This window comes from Condylura cristata, unplaced genomic scaffold, assembly GCF_000260355.1.
Source record: "Condylura cristata isolate star-nosed mole 26May11 unplaced genomic scaffold, ConCri1.0 scaffold00027, whole genome shotgun sequence".
NCBI lineage: Eukaryota > Metazoa > Chordata > Mammalia > Eulipotyphla > Talpidae > Condylura > Condylura cristata.
In genome coordinates, this window is record NW_004567128.1 from 2115721 (window position 1) to 2137855 (window position 22135).

At 44.4% G+C, this 22135-nt stretch overlaps 2 protein-coding genes across 6 annotated transcripts in view; one reads left to right on the plus strand and one right to left on the minus strand.

Moving 5' to 3' along the window:
• ARHGAP6 (Rho GTPase activating protein 6) overlaps nt 1-22135 on the minus strand; it is a 357916-nt gene that overhangs the window by 91261 nt on the left and 244520 nt on the right. The window lies entirely within an intron of this gene.
• AMELX (amelogenin, X-linked) lies at nt 9120-16235 on the plus strand. Of its 2 annotated transcripts, none has more exons than XM_004689845.1 (6): nt 9120-9171; nt 10487-10552; nt 12373-12420; nt 13730-13774; nt 14049-14474; nt 16074-16235. In XM_004689845.1, exons 2-6 carry the CDS (start codon nt 10499-10501, stop codon nt 16077-16079), a joined length of 579 nt encoding a protein of 192 aa, XP_004689902.1. In that variant the 5' UTR covers nt 9120-9171; nt 10487-10498; the 3' UTR covers nt 16080-16235. The 2 variants fall into 2 exon arrangements, with proteins under 2 accessions (XP_004689902.1, XP_012585811.1); XM_012730357.1 differs by lacking the exon at nt 9120-9171 and adding an exon at nt 10097-10101 and having other exon boundaries at nt 16074-16194.

Consider the following 22135-nt stretch of genomic DNA (forward strand, 5'->3'; position numbering starts at 1 on the left):
GTGGCTGGCTTGCAGTGCTGCAATTTAACCTGCTTTGCCACCAGGGAGGGCCTGCACTATTTTTCTATCTAAACCCTCCACTCCTGCCCAGCTGATCTCCTTCATACTCAAACATGCGCTGCCCTTTACCATTTAAGTCCTGTGACTTGTCTGTGTCTATATATTTGACTAGTCTATGGCTATCCAAATCCTTTGCACCCCCAAACCCAGACATTACTTCACCTTTTTCCAAAATCCCTCATCTGTGATGAATGGCAGCAGCTACGTTAGGCAAGAAGTTCTATATTTAACAGCAAACAGCAGAGAAGCACTCCACACTGTCGCCCTTGGCTCGCCTTACAGTCTACCCACCATCACCGTGTGTCCCGCCAGTAGTGCCAGTATGCAGCTCTGGCCCTCCAGAGCCTCGGGTGAATGCCTTGCCTCCTGCAGGATTTTATTTAGAAGGAATCACCTTATTGCTTGCAACCCAGCACTTTCAAACCCGCCTGGTCAGAGGCACATTTTCCCTTCTACGTCACCTCACCTGCTCATGTATCACTCTTATTATACCGACACTTCCTGGCAGCTATCTGTGAGATTGCGAGCAGAGATGTTGTCTTGCTAATGCACTCCATGACCTTGGAACATGTCTGGCATGTGAAAAATAACCAGTAAATGTTGAAACATGTATCTCATTGTAATTTTCATTTGTGTTTCCCTTAGAATAAGTGATGGCGAGTATTTTTTCCATGAGTCTCTGAGCCACCTGTGTGTCCCTTTTTTGGAGACATGTCTACTTAGGGTTTTTGCCAATTTTTAAAACTGGGTTGATTTGTTGTTGCTGAGTTGTATTCGCTATTTCCACTGTTCTGGAAATTAACCCCTTGTCAGACTTATAATCTGCAGTATCTTCTCCCAGTTCCTAGATTGTCTTGTTTTTATGGTGGTGACTTGCACTGTACATTTTTTTTTTTTGTGCTTTGTTTTCCTTGCCATTGAAATTGTGTCCAAATACATCTCTGCCGTTGTTGATATCTAGGAGTTTATTGCATGTTTTCTTGTATTATCTTGTGGTTTCAGGTCTTTTATCCAAGTCTTTAACCCGTTTTGAATTAAATTTTGCATATGGAGTTAAAAAGTGATCTACCTGAATTTTAAATATCACCTCACTCCTGTAAGAATGGCCTACATCCAAAAGACTGGAAACAATAAATGTTGGTGAGGGTGTGAAAAAAGTGAAGAAATTTTCATTGGTTGTTGGAGGGTAGATTGGTATATTTTCAGTGAAAAAAAAATGTTATAGAGTTCCTTAAAAACCTGAAAATGGAAGTAACCATATGACCCAGCAATACCACACCTGAGTATTTATCCAAAGGATATGAAAACATTGAAATGAAATGTTCCACCATGTTCCTAGCAGCATTTTTTTTTAACCACAGCCAAGATATGAAACCAATGTAAATGCTTACCAGATGATTAGATAAAGACACTATGGGGTGTGTGCGTGTGTGCGCGCAAAGGAATACTACTCAGCTATCTAAAATGATGAAATAGCACTTTTGGGGACCAAATGGATGGCTCTGACAATTGTGCTCAATGAAATGTCAGAAAGGGAAAGACAGTAACCAGATGATTTGACTCATTTGTGGAATATAAATAACCAAGGAAAACAAGCTAGCAAAATACCAAAATACTACAACAATAACTCTGAAAAATATGGTGGTTACCAGAGGGGAGGGGGAGGTGGTGATGGGGACAAGGATAATGTGACACTGTTGGCACTGGAGCTCGGGGGGGGGAGGGTGAGTCAAGGATGTGTGGATCTGGAGGTGTGAGGCTGTGCTCCCCAAATCATGGAGCTATGTAAGCAAATGGTAAATTAGTAAAATTCTATTAAAAAAAAAAAACATGTCAAATGCTAAAACGGGCTGACACTTGATCAATGTTGGTTTCATCAATATAGTCATCGTCACCATCTGGATCATCATTCTTGTGCTGTTATTCCACATTACTGACCTATGTTTAGCCTTTCACGTTTCATATTTTGTATCATATATACTTATATGATTTTATATCATATATAAAGTCTATTTTATATCATATATAAAGTCTGTAGTTTCTAGAGGGCAGAGACATGTATTTTGACAAGCCTTTTTAAAGAAGATATAATTCACCACGTTAAAGTGTATATTGAGTGGATTTTCATATAACACAAGGCTAGGCACCTATCACCATCTTCTCATTCCAGAACATTTCCATCAACTTCCCCATCCCCCAAAAATTCAAACCCACTAGCAATCACTCCCCACTCCTTCTTGCCCCCAGCTCCTGGGAAAAGAGAACCTTCTTTCAGTCTCTATGGATTTGCCTTTTCTGGGCATTTCATAGAAAATAAATCATACAATATATGGTCTTTTGTGACTGGCTTCTTTCACTTAGCCTAATGTTTTCAAGGTTCACCCACGTTGTCGTGTATGCCAGTACTTCACCCCTTTTATGACTGAATAATATTCCATTATATAGCTACCAAGCCAAATGTTTACACGTGTACTAGGTCTTGAATATCACAGCTATCCAATCACTATTCCTTGTAATGATTTTAAAAATTCAGGAAATTGTGCAGAATGCTATTGAAAAGAGACTTTTTGCTTAACTATGATGCTCCAAAGAGCATGATGATGACAATGATACATTAAGCAAGATTTACAAAATGGAGATTTTATGATTCTGAAGCTTTCTTAGCATTAGACTGGGGGTGTCATTGACAATGAGGACAAACAAGCACCCACTCCACAGAATTCTGTTACCTATCTGTTTCATTTCTTTTCCCATAAAAATTCACTATTATGTGAGTACATTCAGTTGGCTTCTAGTCATTCCTTGACTTCTTCTATCCCTCAGAATTATATTCAGATCAAATCAATTCCAGACACACCAGTTATGATGTGATATTTTGCAGAGGTTGGAAAATGATTTGTAATTACTATAACTGAATTTTATAGAACTTATGGACACAATGAAAAAGATAGTACCCAGAAAAGTGCTCAGGACTCCAGCTCTGACAGAAGCCGCACCAGCTAACGTGGTAGCTGGGATGGAGACTGAGAAGGGCAGCGATGGCACAACTGGTGACGTTCCTGGTCTGTGGCCCTGCCCTCTGTCCCTGCAGAACTAGCAGATCACGTGGAAGGGGTCTGTGACATGTTGCATTTATGAAACTGGGCAGTTCCCTAAGCGACGAAGATTAGAGGCACCTACTGAATGCAACACTATACAATTTTTCTGTCTCAGAACAACAGAAGACATTTTGCATTTCAAATATGTGAGCAGGACCATTCCTAGCCTTTGGGCGGCAAGCTTTTCCCTTTGCTGCTTGAAAATTGCTCCCCCAGCAACTACTAAAAGTGTCATGATGAATATTGCAAATCATGGTTAAGAAGAGTCGCGTGTGTACCGAATGGCATTACAAGCTTCCCCTGTAATTACTGACCTCCCGTTTTGCAGACAGGATGCTAAGGGTGCTGAGGAGTCAAGCATGCTGGCTAGGGGCAGATGTCCTGGGCACCGGAGCCCTGACCTAGGCTGTCTTCTGCCCAAAGACCAAGATCTCTCCACCACAGCATCGTTGTTTTGTGTGGAAGCTGCCGAGCAGCCTATGCGGACTTTGAGCCCCAGCAGGAAAGTGCAAGTTATTTTGGTTTATTTTGTCCACTAGGCAGAAACAAAAAGGCTTGTTTTACATTCCTGTGTCACCTCTGTTAACACACGTAATATTTTCACTCCTAAGTTAGCAGTTAATTATAACCCAAACAACATATAATCCATGCACATATAATTTCCCTTTTTGAAACTGCTCCACCAGATACTTAGCAAATGCTTACAGGCCTTTTAAATTATAAGCTGTATGACCCTTCTGTAAATGCTCATATCATTTAGTTCTTTGGACTAGTGATCTAAAAGGGACCCTTATCTCCTAAAAAGTATAGTTGCTGCTACTTTGTCCTGAAGTTTATGTTCACCCCCTTCCACTCCCTCTCTGGAAAATGAAACAAACCCAAGCCTACAGGGGGTTTAGCACTATCTCTCACACTCCTGGAAGATGAATGAGAAATACTATACCCTGGACTTCTGGTATCTCCCTTGCATTACTGGCATGGGCGGACTTTTAAGAGAAAGAGAATAAAATCCTGGCTACTCAGCGACTTCCAGGAAGGAGTCCTTTATATAACTACTGTCAATATTCTGGTGTATATCTCCTGAAATGGGGAGGCAGGAAGGGAGAAGGGAAGAGGAGGAGGAGGATCAGTTTAGAGAAAGGGGAGTTTAAAAATCTCTTTTTTTCCACTAAACAAACAATATTTCCCAAACATCTTTTAATGTCCACAAATACAGCCTAACACTCTTATTGCGAATGCTCTATGTGCCCTCCCTGACTGGAAGCAGACCCTACTGGGGAGACACTTTGCTCTAAATGGCAGCTCTTAAACACCCACACCTACTTGACCCTGTCCTCAAGACAGCGTGGCCTGGCTCTATTGGGCCTTTCCTGATGGCTCAGGTGGATGTATTAGCACAACCACGGCAGAAGCAGCAAGCACAGGTCTTCAGGCTCCAGGACTGAGGGGCCCTTCCCAAACTACTGGAATACTCTAGATGCCCAGCCCTTGCCATGGCCTCCTGAGGCCTTTTGGGGTTACCAGCCTCCCTCTCCCCACTCCGCTCTTTCTCAACCATAAATACAGACATGGGCACGAAGAGTCTTATTTTCCTGAAGGTGTGATGGTTTGTCCCAACACCCACTTCCGGCATCCTCTGTCCTAGCTCAGAATGGGGAATTCTAGGGACCGTGGACATTCAGGAAATGGATCTCTGTCCCATTCGTCTTTGAACTTCAAGGCAGGGTTAGGCATACACTAAGTATCAGATAATGGCCTTGAATGACATCACAATGGTGGCCTTTGAGGAACATGTCCAGGGCCTGGGGCCAGCTCTCCTTACTGCGGAGCTCTTTCACTTCCTCTTGTGTTGTGAATACGCTTCCTGGTTCATTTTCAGGGCCTGCGGCTTCGGGAGCCTGTGACCGCTTTTGGTTGCAGGCAGTGCACTCCCCGCGCCACACACAGACCTCTCTTCTCTCTGCTTCCTTCCTTGGTACTGCTTTTCTTACGCTTCTGCCCTCAAGTCTACTCACTTTTTCAGTATGGTTAACTTGTAGAAGATTCCCTCCTTTTTTACTTCATAGCTTCAAGTACCTAGCCACAGAACAGAGTTCGTTCCAGTAAATTCTAGACTAGGAACTGATGGTTTGCAATCATTAAAATCTGTGAATGTGGATGAGAGGGGTTTTGTTGTCATTCTGTTGATATTATTCCTTGGGATGAAATGATTCTAAAAGCCCAAGATTATACTACTAGTCTTGAGATTATCCCAGAATACTGGATAATCCTGGACCAGCTTGTTCCAGATGATGCGAAAGTTGACCTGCTCTAGATGGAAAAAAGGCTTTTGCAACTCCTAACACCTGACTCATCTGGTCACCCACTCACCTTGGCCAGTCCCCCAAACCAGGAAGTTAAGCAGAGGGGAAAAAACCTCGAACAAAATGAAACATCCGCTCAGCATCCAAGAGTCAGTGGAACAGAACTGAAATCTGCTGGCTTCTGTCACAGATGCACCCTGCGAGACTGTCCTGGCTCGCAGTCCACACATACTTCTCAAGCTTGGACATTGGATTTTCCAGTGCCGCTAAGCCAGAAGCAGCCATTTAGAAGGGGAGAAGCTGCTAACAGAGCAATGGAAGATGTGCTGTGCATCAAGAAAAGGAATTGCTACTATCAAAACATGTCAGAAGAACTTCTGTAAACTCACAAAGCACCACCCACATGTATTCTTTACAAGCATCGATGGTATATTAAATGGCATCTATGCTTTAAGTGGGTATAAGCAGCTGCTGGTGGTGGCTGTCGAGTGCCCTACCATTTGTCTGCGGCCAGGCACCGCAGGGCTTGAGGGTTTGTGGGCATGGACGACATGTTCAGAGCTCTTGACTGCTGTGGCTCTGGTCCCCAGGATTTGCTGGGCCCCGGCCAGGAGCTGTAATGGTGGCGGCTCAGGTTCTAGCTGCCTGGGACTTAGCCACGCTTTCCTCATCTGACCACTGGGAGGGAGGGACTCTCGGGGTGTTCATTGGTGCCCCAACCTGACGTTCTTCCACATGATCTGAATATGCCGCAGTCCTGCTTAAGCCTCCAGGCCTCAGGAGGGCCTCACAGCAGCTGCTTCTGAGCCAGAAGACACCCTGAATGTGGTATTTTTATAACCTTTTCTTGGCCCCGCCTCCTTCCCAGCAAGCTGTGATTCATCATGGCATTTATGCAGTCATCGTTTTGGAGAAAAGCTTTCAGAAACAGTGTGTGTCCCCTACAGTAACAACAGCCGAGTCCCGATAACAAGTGTTCACCACGTGTGTTTAGAGCGATGCCCAAGTGAATGAAGACAGTCTAGGGCCATGCTGGCACTTGCTTTGAGGTACTGCCCTCAAGGGAAAGATTTTATGCTTATGATCCATTTTTAAAATGGGATGTTTTTTATAAAGAGAAGAAAGTATTTGACCTCAAAGAGCAAGAAAAACAAGACTATAAACATGCTACAATGGTTGTACCCTCTCTCTAAGAGAATAAGTTGTACTAAATTCTCTTTTCTTTTATAAAATCAGCTTATTCATCAATGAAGAAACTGTTTACAGGAACACTTTGCAGTAAATTTTGGGTTTCCCCCCCCAAGACACTGAGTGACTTTTAAACTGCATAAGAGGTAGCTAAGTTAGTGGAAGAGATTTTATTCCAAGAGATCCATATTTAGCACTTTATGACTTCGGCAGCAGTGGAGAATATAAATGGGAGATTCATATCGTCTCTGTTATATTGTCCCTCAAAGTGTGGGCAGTTGACATGGGGAATTAGCAGTAACTCACAATACAGCGAACCGGAGGAATTATTGCCACAGGGAGGAGCATTCTGCTTCTGAGCGCAGCCGAACACATAGAGTCTTTCTTGAAAGGTGAGATGGAATAATGAGATAAATACTATAAAATGACAAGACCACTAGACATTTATCCATGACTTCCTAGTAGAGATTACCCACACATCTGTAGGAAAAATAGGCCCTGATTCCTCTCAGGAATTCCAATATGTGATTAAATAAAATGGGAAACAAGATTGAAATATAACATGATTACATTCCATTCCTCTCTCTCCTAACCCCCTTTACCACCTTATGGTATAGTCCCATCTCCTCCAAAGAAGCAGATGCCGATTGTTCTAGAATTAATTTTGCAACTTCCTTCAACAAGAATCCTTGTCTCCGATACACAATTCACCATGAAATATACTCATGAGTCAATGCAAACCTTGGCAACAGCTAACTTTTGAAAGCCTATTCTGTGTTCACTTTCATTTATATATTTTACCTGCTCCAACCTTCCACTTTCTTCTTCCTGCTCCCTCTCCTTTTCCTTTTCTCTGATCAAAATCATTTCTTTGCAATGATAATTCATTCTCTACGAATTCATCCCCAAAGACCAGGTTAGAATCGTATGTACTAGTGTTTCTAAATACTTACTGTGTGCCAAGTTTGGGGGCTGGGAGGGCTATAAACCCATTTCCCCCAGAGACCTCTCGTCTATCATTCAGTTTTCACACTAATCCTCTAGATAGGTTCTACTCTTATCTCCATTTTACTGAAGAGGAAACTGAGGCCCAGACAGCCTCCACAGTCAACAGTCTTGTCAACAGTCCCACAAGCCTCAGGGAAGCTGCACTCTGGACCCATGGAGCCTAAGCTCTAGCTCTTAATACTGCATTGCCTGTCATGGACATTTTCTTCTGGAATTTAATTCAGCCACTACAGAGCACCCCCATAAAAGTACAGGTATAGGCACGTGTGCACACCTTGAAGACAGTAGTTAAGCAGTCAAAGCAGGCCAGCTATACTGCCAATAGCGTCTGGACAGAGAGTCAGTATTTCCTTCATTGATAAAATATTAACAGACAACTGATTAGATAACTCTTATCGCTAGTTACAAATGGGCTTTTTACTTGAATGAAAGCAAAACGTCCATGCGCCTTACTAAAGCAGAACAGTAGAAGACACAGATTGAGCAGCTAAACCAGAGGTCCTCTTCCAGCACGGCTTTGGTTGTTTCTGCTTAGGCTGCTGGGAACACGAGGACAATTCAACTAAAGGGACAGTTAGAGCTCGGAGAAAGGAAAATACAGGAATGTGGATATTCTTGTAGGAGAAAATGGGGCTGGGCCAGAAGGATGTTGACAATGAAGGGCCGTCATGTGGGGAGGGGCTACTTTACGGGCTGGGGGAGCGTGGGCAATCAGCCCTATGATACATTTTTGTTTGCAAGAATTGAAATACACCTGTAGGTGTGTGGTCTAGCGCAGGGTACGCTCCTTGCCTTTGTCGGAGAGTTCCTTGCTTCTTGCTCAGGAGCAGTAAGACATCTGCTGCTGAAATATCCTGGATTTCATGGTTGTGCCGACACACGGGTTACAGGATGGGGCTAAGGAGAAAGGACTATGGTCTCTCTTTTGCTGGACACCAGAATGATGGTAAAGGCATAGCCGCCGGAAACAGAGAGGTCACCTTCAATGGAAGTAGAAAGTAGAGCAGTGGGGTCCGGAGAGTGTAAACCCTCAGATGGAGACTGGAGAGTGCTTTGAGGTTTCGCCAGAAGTGGGGTTTGAATCCATTTTTCCAGGTCTGAAACAACTGGCACATGCAAAGGTAAACAACAACGTTCTGCTTGCTAGAACCAGTGACCAGACAATGCCACTGCCACTTCTGAAAAGTAAAAGTGAATCAGCATGCTCAGTCAACTCATTTGCTGACTTAAAAGCAGCCTGAGGAAACTTTTCGCCTCTTGAACCCGTTATTGCCCATAATGAAAGGCTCCGTGTGCACTAATGGCAACATACAGCCTCATGCTTGAACGCAGCCTCGAAAAATTCATGATACAGGGGTTTTTCACGCTACTCAACAATTTTACTTGCAGAAACCTGATTGGTTGCTGTAGATGCCATGAATGATATAAATTGAGCCTTTAGTTGGAAGACATCTATAGGATCAAACACCCCTGAGTTTCAGACAGAAACTTACTCTGAATACGTGCATTCACAGGTAGGTGGATTTTAGTCATCGTTCGGTATCTTTTGTTGTGCTTTTCCTTTTTCTGTATTTCATATTCAGAATATGCACATGTATCCTGCATTGCTAATACTTTCTGCTCTTTGTCGATATTCAGTTAATCCTACAGATGGGCCGTGATTAAATTAGACTCTGATTACTTAAATGAATTATCCTACTTTCTAATGCCGGTGAAGTGTTTTGTCTGTTTTGTTTAAATTCTAGATCAGAAAGCACTTTTGGGGGGGGGCCCCAAATCTCACGGCAGAGCACTTTATTTACTTACCAGTTTAAGTGAAAATAATTCTTCCACAGGCTGAGATCCATTCCTTTGAAAAGCATTTTATTTAATTACTCAGCTAGAGCCATACATGAAATGCATTTTCACATTAGCTCGACTTTTAAAAACAGCAGACTGAGTGGGTAGGAGAATTCAGTGCACTCCTCGGAGCCAGCTTGCCAGGATGTGCACTGCCTGCGCGCAATTTAAGGTCTTCTGACAGATTTCAATGTTAGCCGGTAATTTGCAGTCCAAAGCAACGTGCATATTTTCGGCTGCCCTGTTTGGCTTCAAGCCCCCAGGCTCTCGTTAGTGGAATCAATACAGCAGAGCATCAAATAAAAGGAAGATGCTATTGACTAAATGTGGACTCTTAACTGGAGGGGATTCAAACTTCAGGGAATCATCAGGGCCCAGCACCGGCCTCCCCTCCCATTCAACCCCATCTTCTCCTCCGCTCCTGCAGAGATACTGCCCAAAGTGCCACTAGCCAGAACACCCAGAAAATGCCCTCTGCTTCCTTCCTCCATTTTGGCCATTGACCTAATGCCTTTTCTCAGATGAGTAGTCTTAGTCTTGGATTTTAGCAGCAGTCGTGTTCAGCAGACTGTACAAAACCATTTTCCTGCCTCTTGACTTTAAAGGTATAAAATACTGTGTACCCCGATGATCTCCTCCACTTTCAGAGCCAGCTCTGTTTTTGAAATCGTTAACTCTGAACTCCGATTAGCTTCTGCGACCCTCCAGAAGAGACAGGTGTAGGAAAAGCTCATGCAAAGCGATAGCATGACGCTTTATTCGTGTCCTTACAACTCGTTGGGGTCTAACCTAAGTGGAAAGCATCTTAATCACCGCTGCAGCCAGGACAGGGGCTGGGAGGTGGCAATCACAGAGGGTGAGGTGACCTCACGGAGGGTAGCCTCAGCTTTTCTGCTACCAGCAGACTAACGTAGATGCTATGAGTCTTGTGGAATATTGTGTCTGCTTCTGAGAAGAGATGAGAAGAGTGGGTGTTGACTTCTCTTTCAGGGCTGTCCAGAAATGGGGACCTGGATTTTATTTGCCTGCCTCCTGGGAGCAGCCTTCTCTATGCCTGTAAGTGAAAGACCCCTGCATGAGCCAAAGTTCCATTTCACATGCTTGGGAAGAAAATTCTGCCCTTTCCTTGGCAAACTTTAGGGCTGAAAACAGTACAGGATCAGATGTCCTTGAACATCTCTGTGTTTCAGAAACACATATGGAGCTTGCTGCTTTTCAAAAATGGGCTCCGGATGCTTGCCAGAGGGTCTGACTCGATAGAGCTAGGTGGGCCTCAGGAACTGCATTTGTTGAGCACCCCAGCAGATCCTGTGGACACAATTAGCTTGTAGAACTTGTTGACTAGCTATAGATGGAGGAAACTTTCAGAAGGGACACTGAAAGGTCTCCATACCCAGTGCTTCATCAGCCGTAGGCAGATACTGCAAAACCCCTGTTTTCTCTAAAACCCAATCTCTCACCAGTTTCCAAATCTCTTCTTGGCCTCCAAGAAGAGATGCTACTTCCTTTTCCTTCTGTGGTCCATCTGAGGGTAAACTATCTATCCCCGAGTCCCACCTCAAGCCAGCCCACTGTTGTCAGCGGCCTTGCCCTTGGGTGCCTCTGTTAAGCACACAATTCTGTCTGCCTGCTGGGCCCCGGGTACTGGGCCCCTGAGATGTGCCAACTGCCAGCAGCATGACCCTTTCTCTCAGACAGAGCCACACCAGTCAGAGAGCTGAGTGCTCAGGCACACAGGGTAGGTGCCACTGCAAAGCCGTGGTACAGCGCGCAGTTGATACAACCAGAAGCCAGCAAAGCTTGCATGGCCACTTCTTCCTCCCACCCACAACAGCAAGACTCTGCTCAGACTTCCGGAAACTCTGCACTGGCCACTTCCTAGTTCCAGAGGGGCCTCTGTGCTGCAAATTCAGCCCTTACTCAACATTCAACATCCCCTCTCTCCAAGGGTTCATATCAAGAAAGTCTAGAAAAGACAGTTCCTGACTAAAATGATCCACAATCAGACGAGAGCGAACAGGCCCTCTGATAAAATGCAATCATTTGAAAAGAATAGAGCCTGATCAGCTCCGTGTCTCAGGAAGAAATTCTGCTGATTCTCTCTCCCTCTCCCCCATCTAGAATGCACAATGCAGGCATCAGTCACTTGGCCTCCGCGAATGAAAGGACATTCAGTCCTGATTTAGATAATTATCCAGGTTGTTTTGACTTTGAAGTGCTCAATTCTTCTGCTGTAAAAATGTTGACAGAATCATAAAAGAATTGGCTTAGACTTCAAAACCCAACTCTTTCATTGTCTGGGGGGCTACACTATCTCCACTGCGCCCCATCTAGTTCTCCCCTTCATCGCTCATTCCCACCTAACTGCTCCTTTTGTTGCTATTCAGGTCCTTTGCATGCAATTATGTGGAGTACTAGGCACCTGCACTAGAAGGGAAGGCTTAGGAGACAATTCTCCTCTTGCTGGCACTTCCTCTCCCTGACTTGGAGTGAGTTTCATCAGGAACTAGAATGGGCAGCTAGGGCAGGGTGCCCCGAGACACAGGGTAGGGGGAGTCCAGAGACCCCTGGGGGATAAATGAGTGCTGGCTCCTGTTGCCACGTCTCCCACCATAAGACCATCACCCCCAGAGTGTCAGTTAGTTGTCCTGGACCTCTTTAAAAGAAAAGGTTTCCTCTCCTACACAGGGTGCACACTGAAACTCAAAGTAGACCTCAGGTATATTCCGCACTACATAGATTTTTTTAAAGTAGCTTTAGTCTCTCTTAATGTGAACAATTGCATATTGACTTAATCTCTTCCTTTCTCTCTTTCTCTCTCCCTCTTCATCTACCCCCTCCTCTCATCTTCTTTTCCTTTCTCCTCCCCATAAAAGCTACCACCTCATCCTGGGCACCCTGGTTATATCAACTTCAGCTATGAGGTAATTTTTCTCTTTACTCATTTTGACCATTGTTTGAATTAACAATGTCCTGAGCTCTATAAAGAACAGTGTGTTGATTCTTCATTCAAGATGCTTCTCAGCCCCTTCTATGTTAAATTCTAAATATACCTCAAACCCACATTGCCCAGACACTCCTACCTGGTCTCTCTGACTCAATCTCTTCTCTTTATGTGGCTACAAAATTGTCTACTGGGAACCGCCACAGCCAGGCCTGTCCAGTGGCGGAGCAGAAAGTGGACTGTGGCTGAGCACCTCTGCTCTACCCCAGGCATGAAATGTGGCCTCAGCCAGGATGTCATTTCAGGTGCTTCCCAACAACAGATTGAATGATGCTGGCACTCCAAGCGTCTCCCTCTAGTGTCCTCACTAAACGATTAGTGGACCAGTGGTCTAGGAGACACCCCACAGAGCAAGCGAAAGCAGAGTCTTTGGGGCATCTGCTCCAGGCTCTCCTCTGCCCCATACTAACCATGTGACCTCGGCTTAATGATTTTCTCTCTCTGAAACTTTGGTTTCCTCATCTGGAAAAGGGAAATAATTGTAATAGCCACACTTCAAAATTTTGTTGGGGGAGCAAAAGAGTCAAGAACTCTAAGAGGTGCTTGGTCACATAGAGCGGAAACAAGTTTAGTAATTGTGTTGGTTCCAAATTCTGTGCTGTGCTGAGGGGAGTTGCTAGACTGAGGCCGATGCACTGCTTGGAAAGGAGGGAAGCTCACTTCTCTCAGAGCTCATGTGATGCCCTGTGAGTCTGTTCAGTCATCCAAGCTGAGAAAAAACTGTTACTGGGAATTTGAGGCAAGATACACCTGTTACACCTGCAAAGGTTGACATATTTGCCCAGATTACCTGTCTGTAGGACGAGCAGCTATTTCGTATGCCCTTTCATCTTTTACTGCGGTATCCAGTACAAAAGTACGTAAGTTAGGCTATTTCTGCTTTGCTTCACTCTCGCAAAGAGGACCAGGAACTGGGAAATAAAACAGAATTACCATGTCCATGACCTCAGTCACACTCAGGAGCCTCTTTAATGTTCCATGGCCTTGCCTGTAAAAGCGAGGGTGAGGACACTGGCCTCAGAGTAGTGCAGAAGCATGGAAAGTGTGTGGAATGGAGCGCTGGAATGGAGCGCCTCACACACAGGAAGCACGTGACAGATGTTTTCCTGATTCTTTCTTCTGTAGTGCTATCAACTTTCAGGCTATCGACTTTGCCAGGACTGCGAAGTGAGTGTGTGAGTGAGTGGCCGAATCCACACATATATACTCTAATGTCTCCTTTTCTTAAGGTGCTTACCCCGCTGAAGTGGTACCAGAACATGATCAGGCCTCCGGTAGGTAGCTATTTTGTTCTTAGTCTTTTGAAATACTTTGTTCTTAGCCCTGGAAGCATGCCTTTCAAGTCCCCTGTAAGTGAAGCTGCATGCCTGTGCCACATACCCACACGGATGGGGATCTAGTTTGGAAAGGGCCCTACCTGTGCAGTTAGAAAGTCTTGCCCAGGAAAATGGATATTCCTATTGCTGTATTAAAAAGACAAAGCTGCTGGTGCTCCAGCTGGAAGTCAAAGGAGCCGATGGTAAAACCTGACTCTCTGTTTCTCACCAGTACCCTTCCTATGGTTACGAACCCATGGGTGGATGGCTGCACCACCAAATCATTCCCGTGCTGTCCCAGCAGAACCCCCCGAGTCACGCCCTGCAGCCTCATCACCACATCCCCATGGTGCCAGCTCAGCAACCCGTGGTCCCCCAGCAACCAATGATGCCCGTTCCCGGCCAGCACTCCATAACTCCTACCCAACACCACCAGCCCAACCTCCCCGCCCCCGCCCAGCAGCCCTACCAGCCCCAGCACGTCCAGCCGCAGCCTCACCAGCCCATGCAGCCCCAGCCACCCATGCACCCCCTCCAGCCCCTGCCGCCGCAGCCACCTCTGCATCCGATGTTCCCCATGCAGCCCATGCCCCCCCTTCTTCCTGATCTGCCTCTGGAAGCCTGGCCGGCAACCGATAAGACCAAGCGCGAAGAAGTGGTGAGTAGCCCTTGAAGTCACCGCAACTCTTGTGAAAATGCCAAAAGGAAACTGACCCCCGAGTTCTGAAGCAACCCAGGGGCTAGAGTTTCCATAGCTACAGGCCAATGAGTATTTGTCCAAGCCCGCACTTATATTGTAACTTTAAATGATGCAATTTGTCTAATGACATCAAGGTTACAACTTTGTAAGTAAATGAGTTTATCTACCGAGCTCAGTAGTTAGGAACACAGCTTTTAGAATGGGCTTAAATCCTACAATATTTTGAATTTCTACTGTAATATATATACCTGAAATGCATTAATTTTAAGGGCAACAGCCTAAGGAACTATCAGTTCAACAAGAATAGGCTAACATTGCCCTGGAACAAAAAAAAAAGGAGCATATTGGAGAGTGAGGGGATGCAAAGATTTGAATGGGCTACAAAGGCAGGTGGGAAATCTTTTTAAAAATCTTACAGGAAGATTTCTTGTCTGAAGTGATGTTTTATTAAACGTGGAGGAAGCTAAGCTAGACAGACCAATAGATTCCTTCTCAGTGCTGGGACTCTAGATTAACTTTCTAGCAAGAAGCTTCCATAATTACACATGCAATCCTCTACCATGAGAGAAAACTCTTCCAAACGAATGGGGAATGGTCGATAAGACAAAAGGCCCTTATCCGTATGCATAACACCGTAGCTCTGTGTGTATGAGAGTCTGTAGTTCTACTTTACGTATGTATCCACATGTAATTCCAGGTTATAAATGCTATTGATAATTTGCTTCTGAAAAGCAGTAAGGTGGAAATGACCTGGAAGGGGAGCCAGGACACCAGGAATCCAGTGCTAGCTTTGTCCCCAAATGAAGGTGGTATTGTACAAGTTACTTCACATTTATGAGTGTTTTCCCTTGTTTTAAATAAGAGAAAGTCACTATATCAGATAACTTTCAAGCCTCTGTCCAAGTACAGACACCATAGTTTCCCTGTAAAAACAAACAAACATGATACTATCTTTTATATATGGTTTCATAATTGGAATATATTTATGTTCATAGGAAGTTTTGAAAATTGATTGTATCTTAAATAGATTGTGTCTTAAATAACTTGGTGCCCAGAGTTGATTATTCTAGCCTAAGGGACATGTCCCATTTTTGAACAGAAAATGCATTTATCTCTTTATTAACAATAAAGGCCATGAACTTTACAATGTGTTCACATCTTGCCAGAGCTATTTATGGAAAGGTGACTTCAGACACACAGTTTGAACCCTTTAAAATTCCTGTGCAAAATTAAAATATTATACTGACAGACTCAGAGTTACTTTCTGGAAAATAAAGAAGTAATGAGCTCAGAGCCTGCTATGCAGCAAGAACACAATCAACGGTAGCAATTGTGGTCTTATTATTCACTAATAACTTGTAAGTGTCAGGGAGAGGGCCCCCTTAGGGCCCCTCACATCTAAAGAGAGAGTGATGACAAAAATTTTGAAAATCACAGAGTTCCACTTAAATGGCTGTACATTGCTTTGGTAAAACTGAAACTATATGTGTTACTGTAAATGGTAGTAACGGGACCATCTGCCGATCATTTAATTGTTCCTTTCCTATACTTCCCCAGGATTAAAAGATCAGAAAGCAAGAGGACAACAGAAGTAGCTGTTTCAGTTGCTTTCATAAAGACACAAGAACATAATGATTTGTGTCAACCATCACTTTACTTCGTAAATTCTGTAACGAAAAACGAGTACCACTAGCAAACAATAAAATGCTTTAAAAATCATTCCTTCTCTGTGTTGAATTCGACTTCGAATTTCTCCTCACACAAAGACCACATTATACAGGACTACACTTGGAGATGCAGAGCCTGCTGGTGCGTGACCAGTAGATGCCCACTCGGCATGCAACCGAGGACTACAGCCCCTTGCTTGGGGGACGTTTACTCAGAGTATCGCGAATGGTAAACAATGGAAGTTTAGGCATTACTTCCAATCATTGCTAACATGAAAATTCTGTACATGTATAGTCACCGAACCTCAGACAAACCAAGGGAAATTTCTATGAAGAACTTTGCATCGAAAGATAAGCTCTTGAAAAGTATTTATACTGCAAAACAAATTAAGACTTGAAACACTGCTGCAAGCTTTATACCACATTAGTGACCAAAATCCGGTCTTTTGATCTCATCCTACTGAAAAAAGACTTTTCTAATGAAATTATGTGATGTACTGAATTTTAACTTATCAGAGTAATTATTTTTCCCAAATAATCTTTTATTAAGTGGGTCTTCAAATAGAATCTCAGTGATTGTATATACAAGTCATTTCTTTTACTTCATAATCTTTAGCATGATAAATTCTACTATGCAATCTTCAAAATGGTAACAGATGCATAAAAGGGACTCAAAACAAGTTTTCTTTCCCACTCATATTTACATTTGAACCTTTTTTTTTCCTTCTACACCCACACAGAATTGTAAACAGTCTTTGCAGGGTTTATATTACAAAGCACCCACAGTAACTTTAGTCCAGTACCTTTAGGATGAAGGGCCCTTAATCATTTTCTGGAATGAATAAACATAACTTTACTCAGAGGGTGTCAATATTCAAACAAACAGCTTAATTTTAAAGAACACAGATTCAATTAAAAAGGTAACAAAACTTTTAATAAACTAATGTGAAACAATTCTAATCAATTAAATAAATATTTAGTAACCATCCTTGAGGGCAAGGCACTTTTCCATGCCCTGGTAGAAGTAGTAATGCCCATCCTTACAGAGTCCAGAACCCTATAATAAGCTCACAAACAATAAGGGAAAGCCTGATCGTGTGACACAGTGACAGAGGCAGAGGCAACGTGCTGGGGACGATGGCGACATCATCACCTAGCTGTTGTCAGAGCTGGAATTCAATCCCGGTACCTGGCCTTCCATGAACTCAGGAGAGAAGGTCCCCATTCTCTGCCACCCAAAACCAATCAACGCTTACTCCTCCATGCCAATGACCAGACTCCCTTCGCCAGTGGTGGTTTTAGGGCTGGGTCGTGGCAGATCTGGACAAGGAGTGAAACTAAAAGGACATTTTCTATGAGAAGAGGGACTGCTGAGGGGAAAGAGTGCTCCCCACCCCTACTCTACACACACACACACACACACACACACACACACACAACTGATGCCACTCGGAGTGATACTGGAAAGACCACAAACTTTGAAGTCAGGCTGGGGCTGCTTTCAATTTTTCTGCTCTAAGAGGATTCTTTATGTGAGGAAGTCATTGATAAAACAATTCTCCTTTTATAGGAATTCAAATTATAGGCACATGCCCCATCAAACCACATTCTTAACATACAGGAAACAAGTAAGGCTTTTCTCTTCACCGCTGGCTATGGAATGAGAGGTACTACAAACAAGGGGGTGACTAGAACCTGAAACTTGTGTCTTAAATTCCCAAGCATGTGCTCTTAATAGAATCATTTCATGGTTGTCTTCTACAGTGCACATAGTTGCATTCACTAAACAATGCATATTCATCACAACTTAGCATCTTTTCCTGCCCAGAAGGAGCCAGGAACACCCGTCATGAGGTGCGTGGCCTTGGCAATTTGGAGGCAATATGGCTGTTGTACCTTACCCTAATTCTTCCTTTCTGACATTGGCTAACGTCTATTAATGTGTCTTCTGTAGACATATTCTGCCTAACAGCGTATCCATAAGTTACATGGCGTTGAGGTTGTTATTCTGGAAGCTTCACAGCCAGCCACCCTGAGAGTTTCTGACGGCGCAGATGGCTGCAGCTGACAGAATAATGACAGGCAGATGCGAGTGGCTGGCATCACGTAGTGCCATGCAGGTGATGAGCACTGAACACAGCAGACTGTTTCTGATTCACTGGAACTCAGGTTTAATTAGCTGTCCACTGGTTTGTATGTTTGAACCAAATATGGAAGAAAATCAGGAAATACTCATGACTAAGACTAAAAGTCCAGGCTGAAACAAATAGCAACCCTGACCTTGATATAAACCCAAGCTTAGAGCTAACGAATTCTTAAATCAGTGAGGGAGGCAGGGAGTGCTACAAAGCTGTGCTGTGTCTTTAAGGTGAAGCTAAAGATGGAGTGGAGCAAACCATGTCACGGAAGCTCTCACCTCGCCAGGACCACCCCGTGTCGCGAATGCACCGCTCTCATCTTATACTCTCACTGTTGGTGAGGGGTTCGATATGTGTAATTTCCCCCTGGGGAATAAATATCCATCTAGGAATTCAATCAAAAAATTTCAGGCTAAAGCCCAGGCATTCCAGGAAGCATGGTCTTGGAAGGGGATTTTCTAAGAATGGTTGAAGTGGTCCTCTTTTCCCTTGGTTGAATCACACACATCAAAATGGTTTTCCTCTAGGCTTCTTTTAAAACAGATGAACACCGAGTTCAAATAAATCAATTGTTCTGCTTGACAGAGAAACTATTCTAGTTGCAAAGGAGTTTCCAGGCCCCTCCCAGCTGCATTTGTACTGGTGGTGGGGGCTGACCTTGACTTAGAGCTTGGCCAGGAATAGGCCAAAGTTAGAGTGATGGAAAGATAAAAAGAAGAAAGAAAACTTCAAACTGTTGTCCATAGGCAGCTGACTGCCTGTAAACAACTGAAAATATTTACATTCTTTTCTATTTTGTGGTTCAAACCACCAGCGTAGACATAGACACACACACACACACACACACACGCCCATGAGTTTACCTGTAGCAAAAGCACATGTGAGGAGATATATACCTTTTAAGCTACTTGAAATTTTAAAGAAAATTTCTTTACTTCTAATTGTCTAGAGACTCCATGGCTATTAGATTCATTATCACCACCGAGGCACACCTCACTTCTTCCAACAGGACATTCTAGCAAAAAAAGATGAAGTTTTTCATTTTCTTTAAAGCAATGCAAAATGATCACCTCCCTCCCAATTCCACACAAAATGAAAATAGTGACCACTCCCCTAGATCTCAGTTTGACCCTGAGTAGTAAAAAATTGCTGACAATACCAAGATTGAATTTCATGTCAAGAATTCAAAAAGAATATGACATAGCAAACTGCTCTACTCATTTAAAAACAAAAACAGAGCAATCCTACTGTGAACAGCTTAACATGGGACTCACAAGAGAAAAACAACTTCAAACAATTTTCCACATTTCCAGAACACAGCGGCCTCTAGTTGGGTTCCATATTGCTTTAATAAAATAGTCATTGGCCTATGTTTATTGTGCAATTCTTATTCATTAGAGTTTTTACTTAGTGTTTTGTGATTTGGCTTCTAATTCCTACTCCCTTTGATCTAGAGTCTTATCAGTCATGGCCACTGGTTCATGTTTAATTATTCAAAGATACTTCCTGCCTCAGAAGAGTTCATCCTGGCCTCATGCAAAACACCTGAATCTTCTAGATGACAAATAATACTCGGGAAATAAAATGGGGCTGGGAGTCGCGGCAAGTGAAGAAGCGGAACAGAAAAGACAGGGGTGGTCATTTGGTCCCCAATCATTTGCCTCAATAAATCACACCTGCATATTCAATCAAAGAATTAACACCAAGTCAAGCGCCTCACAGTGCCAGTGCCCTGAGGTTAACAAAACCAGCCCAAGGGCTGGCATTATTTTCTTATCAATCCTTCCCAGCCCCACATTTTAACAGTGTTAAGTACCTTCCTCAGAACAGTCAAATGCAGTTTTCCTCTCTAAAGAATTCTCCAAACTGAATTTGTGGAGTGTGGGCTGTGGAGTCTGTGTCCGCACAAAGGCGGGAGCTCCTGGTGTGGTGTCGGGCAGGTGGGAAACACTGGCCCGGTTCAGTCATAACCTTCACCTATTTGCTGCGGTGACCGGGACAAGTCTCTTAGCTTCGCTGTGCCTGTTCCTGCATCTTCAAAGTACACAAGCATTTGTTTCAGAGTCTTCATGTTTAAGCATCCCAAACTCAGTAAGTGTTAGCTATGGCTCTACACCCAGGAAGGGTGCCTTCTCCTGGCTCAGTAGACCTCCAAGGGAGCACTACATAGCTGTAAGTGGGCAGTGCGACATTTGGACATGCATGCCCTTTTCTATGCCAAAGGCTCAAAGGCCAAGCACGTGTGTTATCTGTCAGTGTGCGCCTCTGACAGGCGTGTGAATACCTCCCACACCGAGGGCCATTCTGGCGTGCTTCCTCATGCCCTGTCTGGCTTCTCCAGACACTTCCTCTCTACCCGCAAGGTCACCCCTTCCCCTCAATTCCCCAACCTGAGGGTAATTAGGAGAAGAAATCTGCCAGGGAGGGTGTCAAGGGCACCCTTGACAGAGGGCACACCGAAGGCCAGAGGGTGAGGACCTCCCTCAGCTTGTCTTCCTTTTACCTTCTGCTCAGACTGGAGTCCCATATATAGTGACTTCCGGCTCGAATCTTCCTTGTGCTGTTAAAGGTCACAGCTCAACTAATTCTACCTTAAGGATATTTGTAGCTAACTGTTTCCTCCATAGCAGTGGTCTGCAACCAGGACAGGTGTGTCCCCCAGGGGACAGTTGGTGATGTCTGGGGTCGAAGTGGGGGTAGGGATGACCTGTAGTGGGGTGAAACCAGGGATGCTGGTATCATAATATGCCAGTAATGATGCTGCAACATTTTGATAATGATACACTGAACATTTACGAGACTCTTGGATTCCAGGCACTGTTCTAAGGACATGATATATACGTGTTCATTCAATTCTCACAGTCCTAGAGTAAAAAGTGTCTCTATCCCCATTCTTAGGGATGAGTTGTCTAAAACTTTCAACTTTAGAAAGAGATCAAGCACTTCGTACGTGCATACACACCGTGCCCCATTTTGGCAAGTGCGCATCTGAGCGGTGGCCTGACATGTCGGCTGGGAGCAGCCTATCTAAAAGCACCTGCACGTCCTGCTCTTTCTAACAGCATGTATGAATCCAACTCTATCAGAGTCACCAAGCTGCTCTCTTTTGTCTCTTAATTTTCCCTGCTCATTTCCCTCCCAAGGATGCACCGGAGGCTAATTGTCAAAAAAGCGGAAAACCTGCCACCGAGCAGCTCCCCACAGGGCGGAGACGGCCACGGGAGAGGGCCCTTCTGCAAACACAGGCAGTGGCATCGCAGAGAGCAGCTTTGCTGGGCACCAGGAGACCCCATGCAGCCCAGCTGCGGGCGCCGACCTGAGCAGGACGCGACCCCCACTCCTTCCTGGTTTCCGAAAGAGGGGCCGGAGACATGGAGACATGACCGTGGGTCCAGGCTGCCCAGAGACTGCGCGGCGCTGTCTTTCTCGAATTTGTTTACAGAAAGCTCCAGTGGGAACTAATGATGTCCTGTTAAGAAAGTCGAGCCCTTGGCTCTCCATTATCTTCCTCCCCAGGTCGCCCAGTCTACACATCCTCAGCACGTAAAGAAAGGCGGCTTCGAGTGACAAACTGAAGTTCACTGAGAATGACCTAAGAATAGGAAGGCTGTTGCTATGTTCTCGGCATGATGCTGAATCAGAGCTAATTGGCTGGCATACGCGCTGGGCCTGGCGTCTGACGTGCAGATTAAAATATATGAAAGGCTCGAATATCTCAATAGCTTCCTGCATCGCCGCTTCCACAAATGTTAGTTATCAAGGCGGCAGTCCAAACTGGCTCCTTCCACGGGTCCTGACTGGAGAAGGAAACATT

Coding starts and splice junctions, on each gene's coding strand:
- AMELX (XM_004689845.1), top strand. CDS start 10,499: ATGGGGACCTGGATTTTATTTGCCTGCCTCCTGGGAGCAGCCTTCTCT. Junction 10,553..12,372: donor GAGCAGCCTTCTCTATGCCT/GTAAGTGAAAGA, acceptor TCCCCATAAAAG/CTACCACCTCATCCTGGGCA. Junction 12,421..13,729: donor ATATCAACTTCAGCTATGAG/GTAATTTTTCTC, acceptor CCTTTTCTTAAG/GTGCTTACCCCGCTGAAGTG.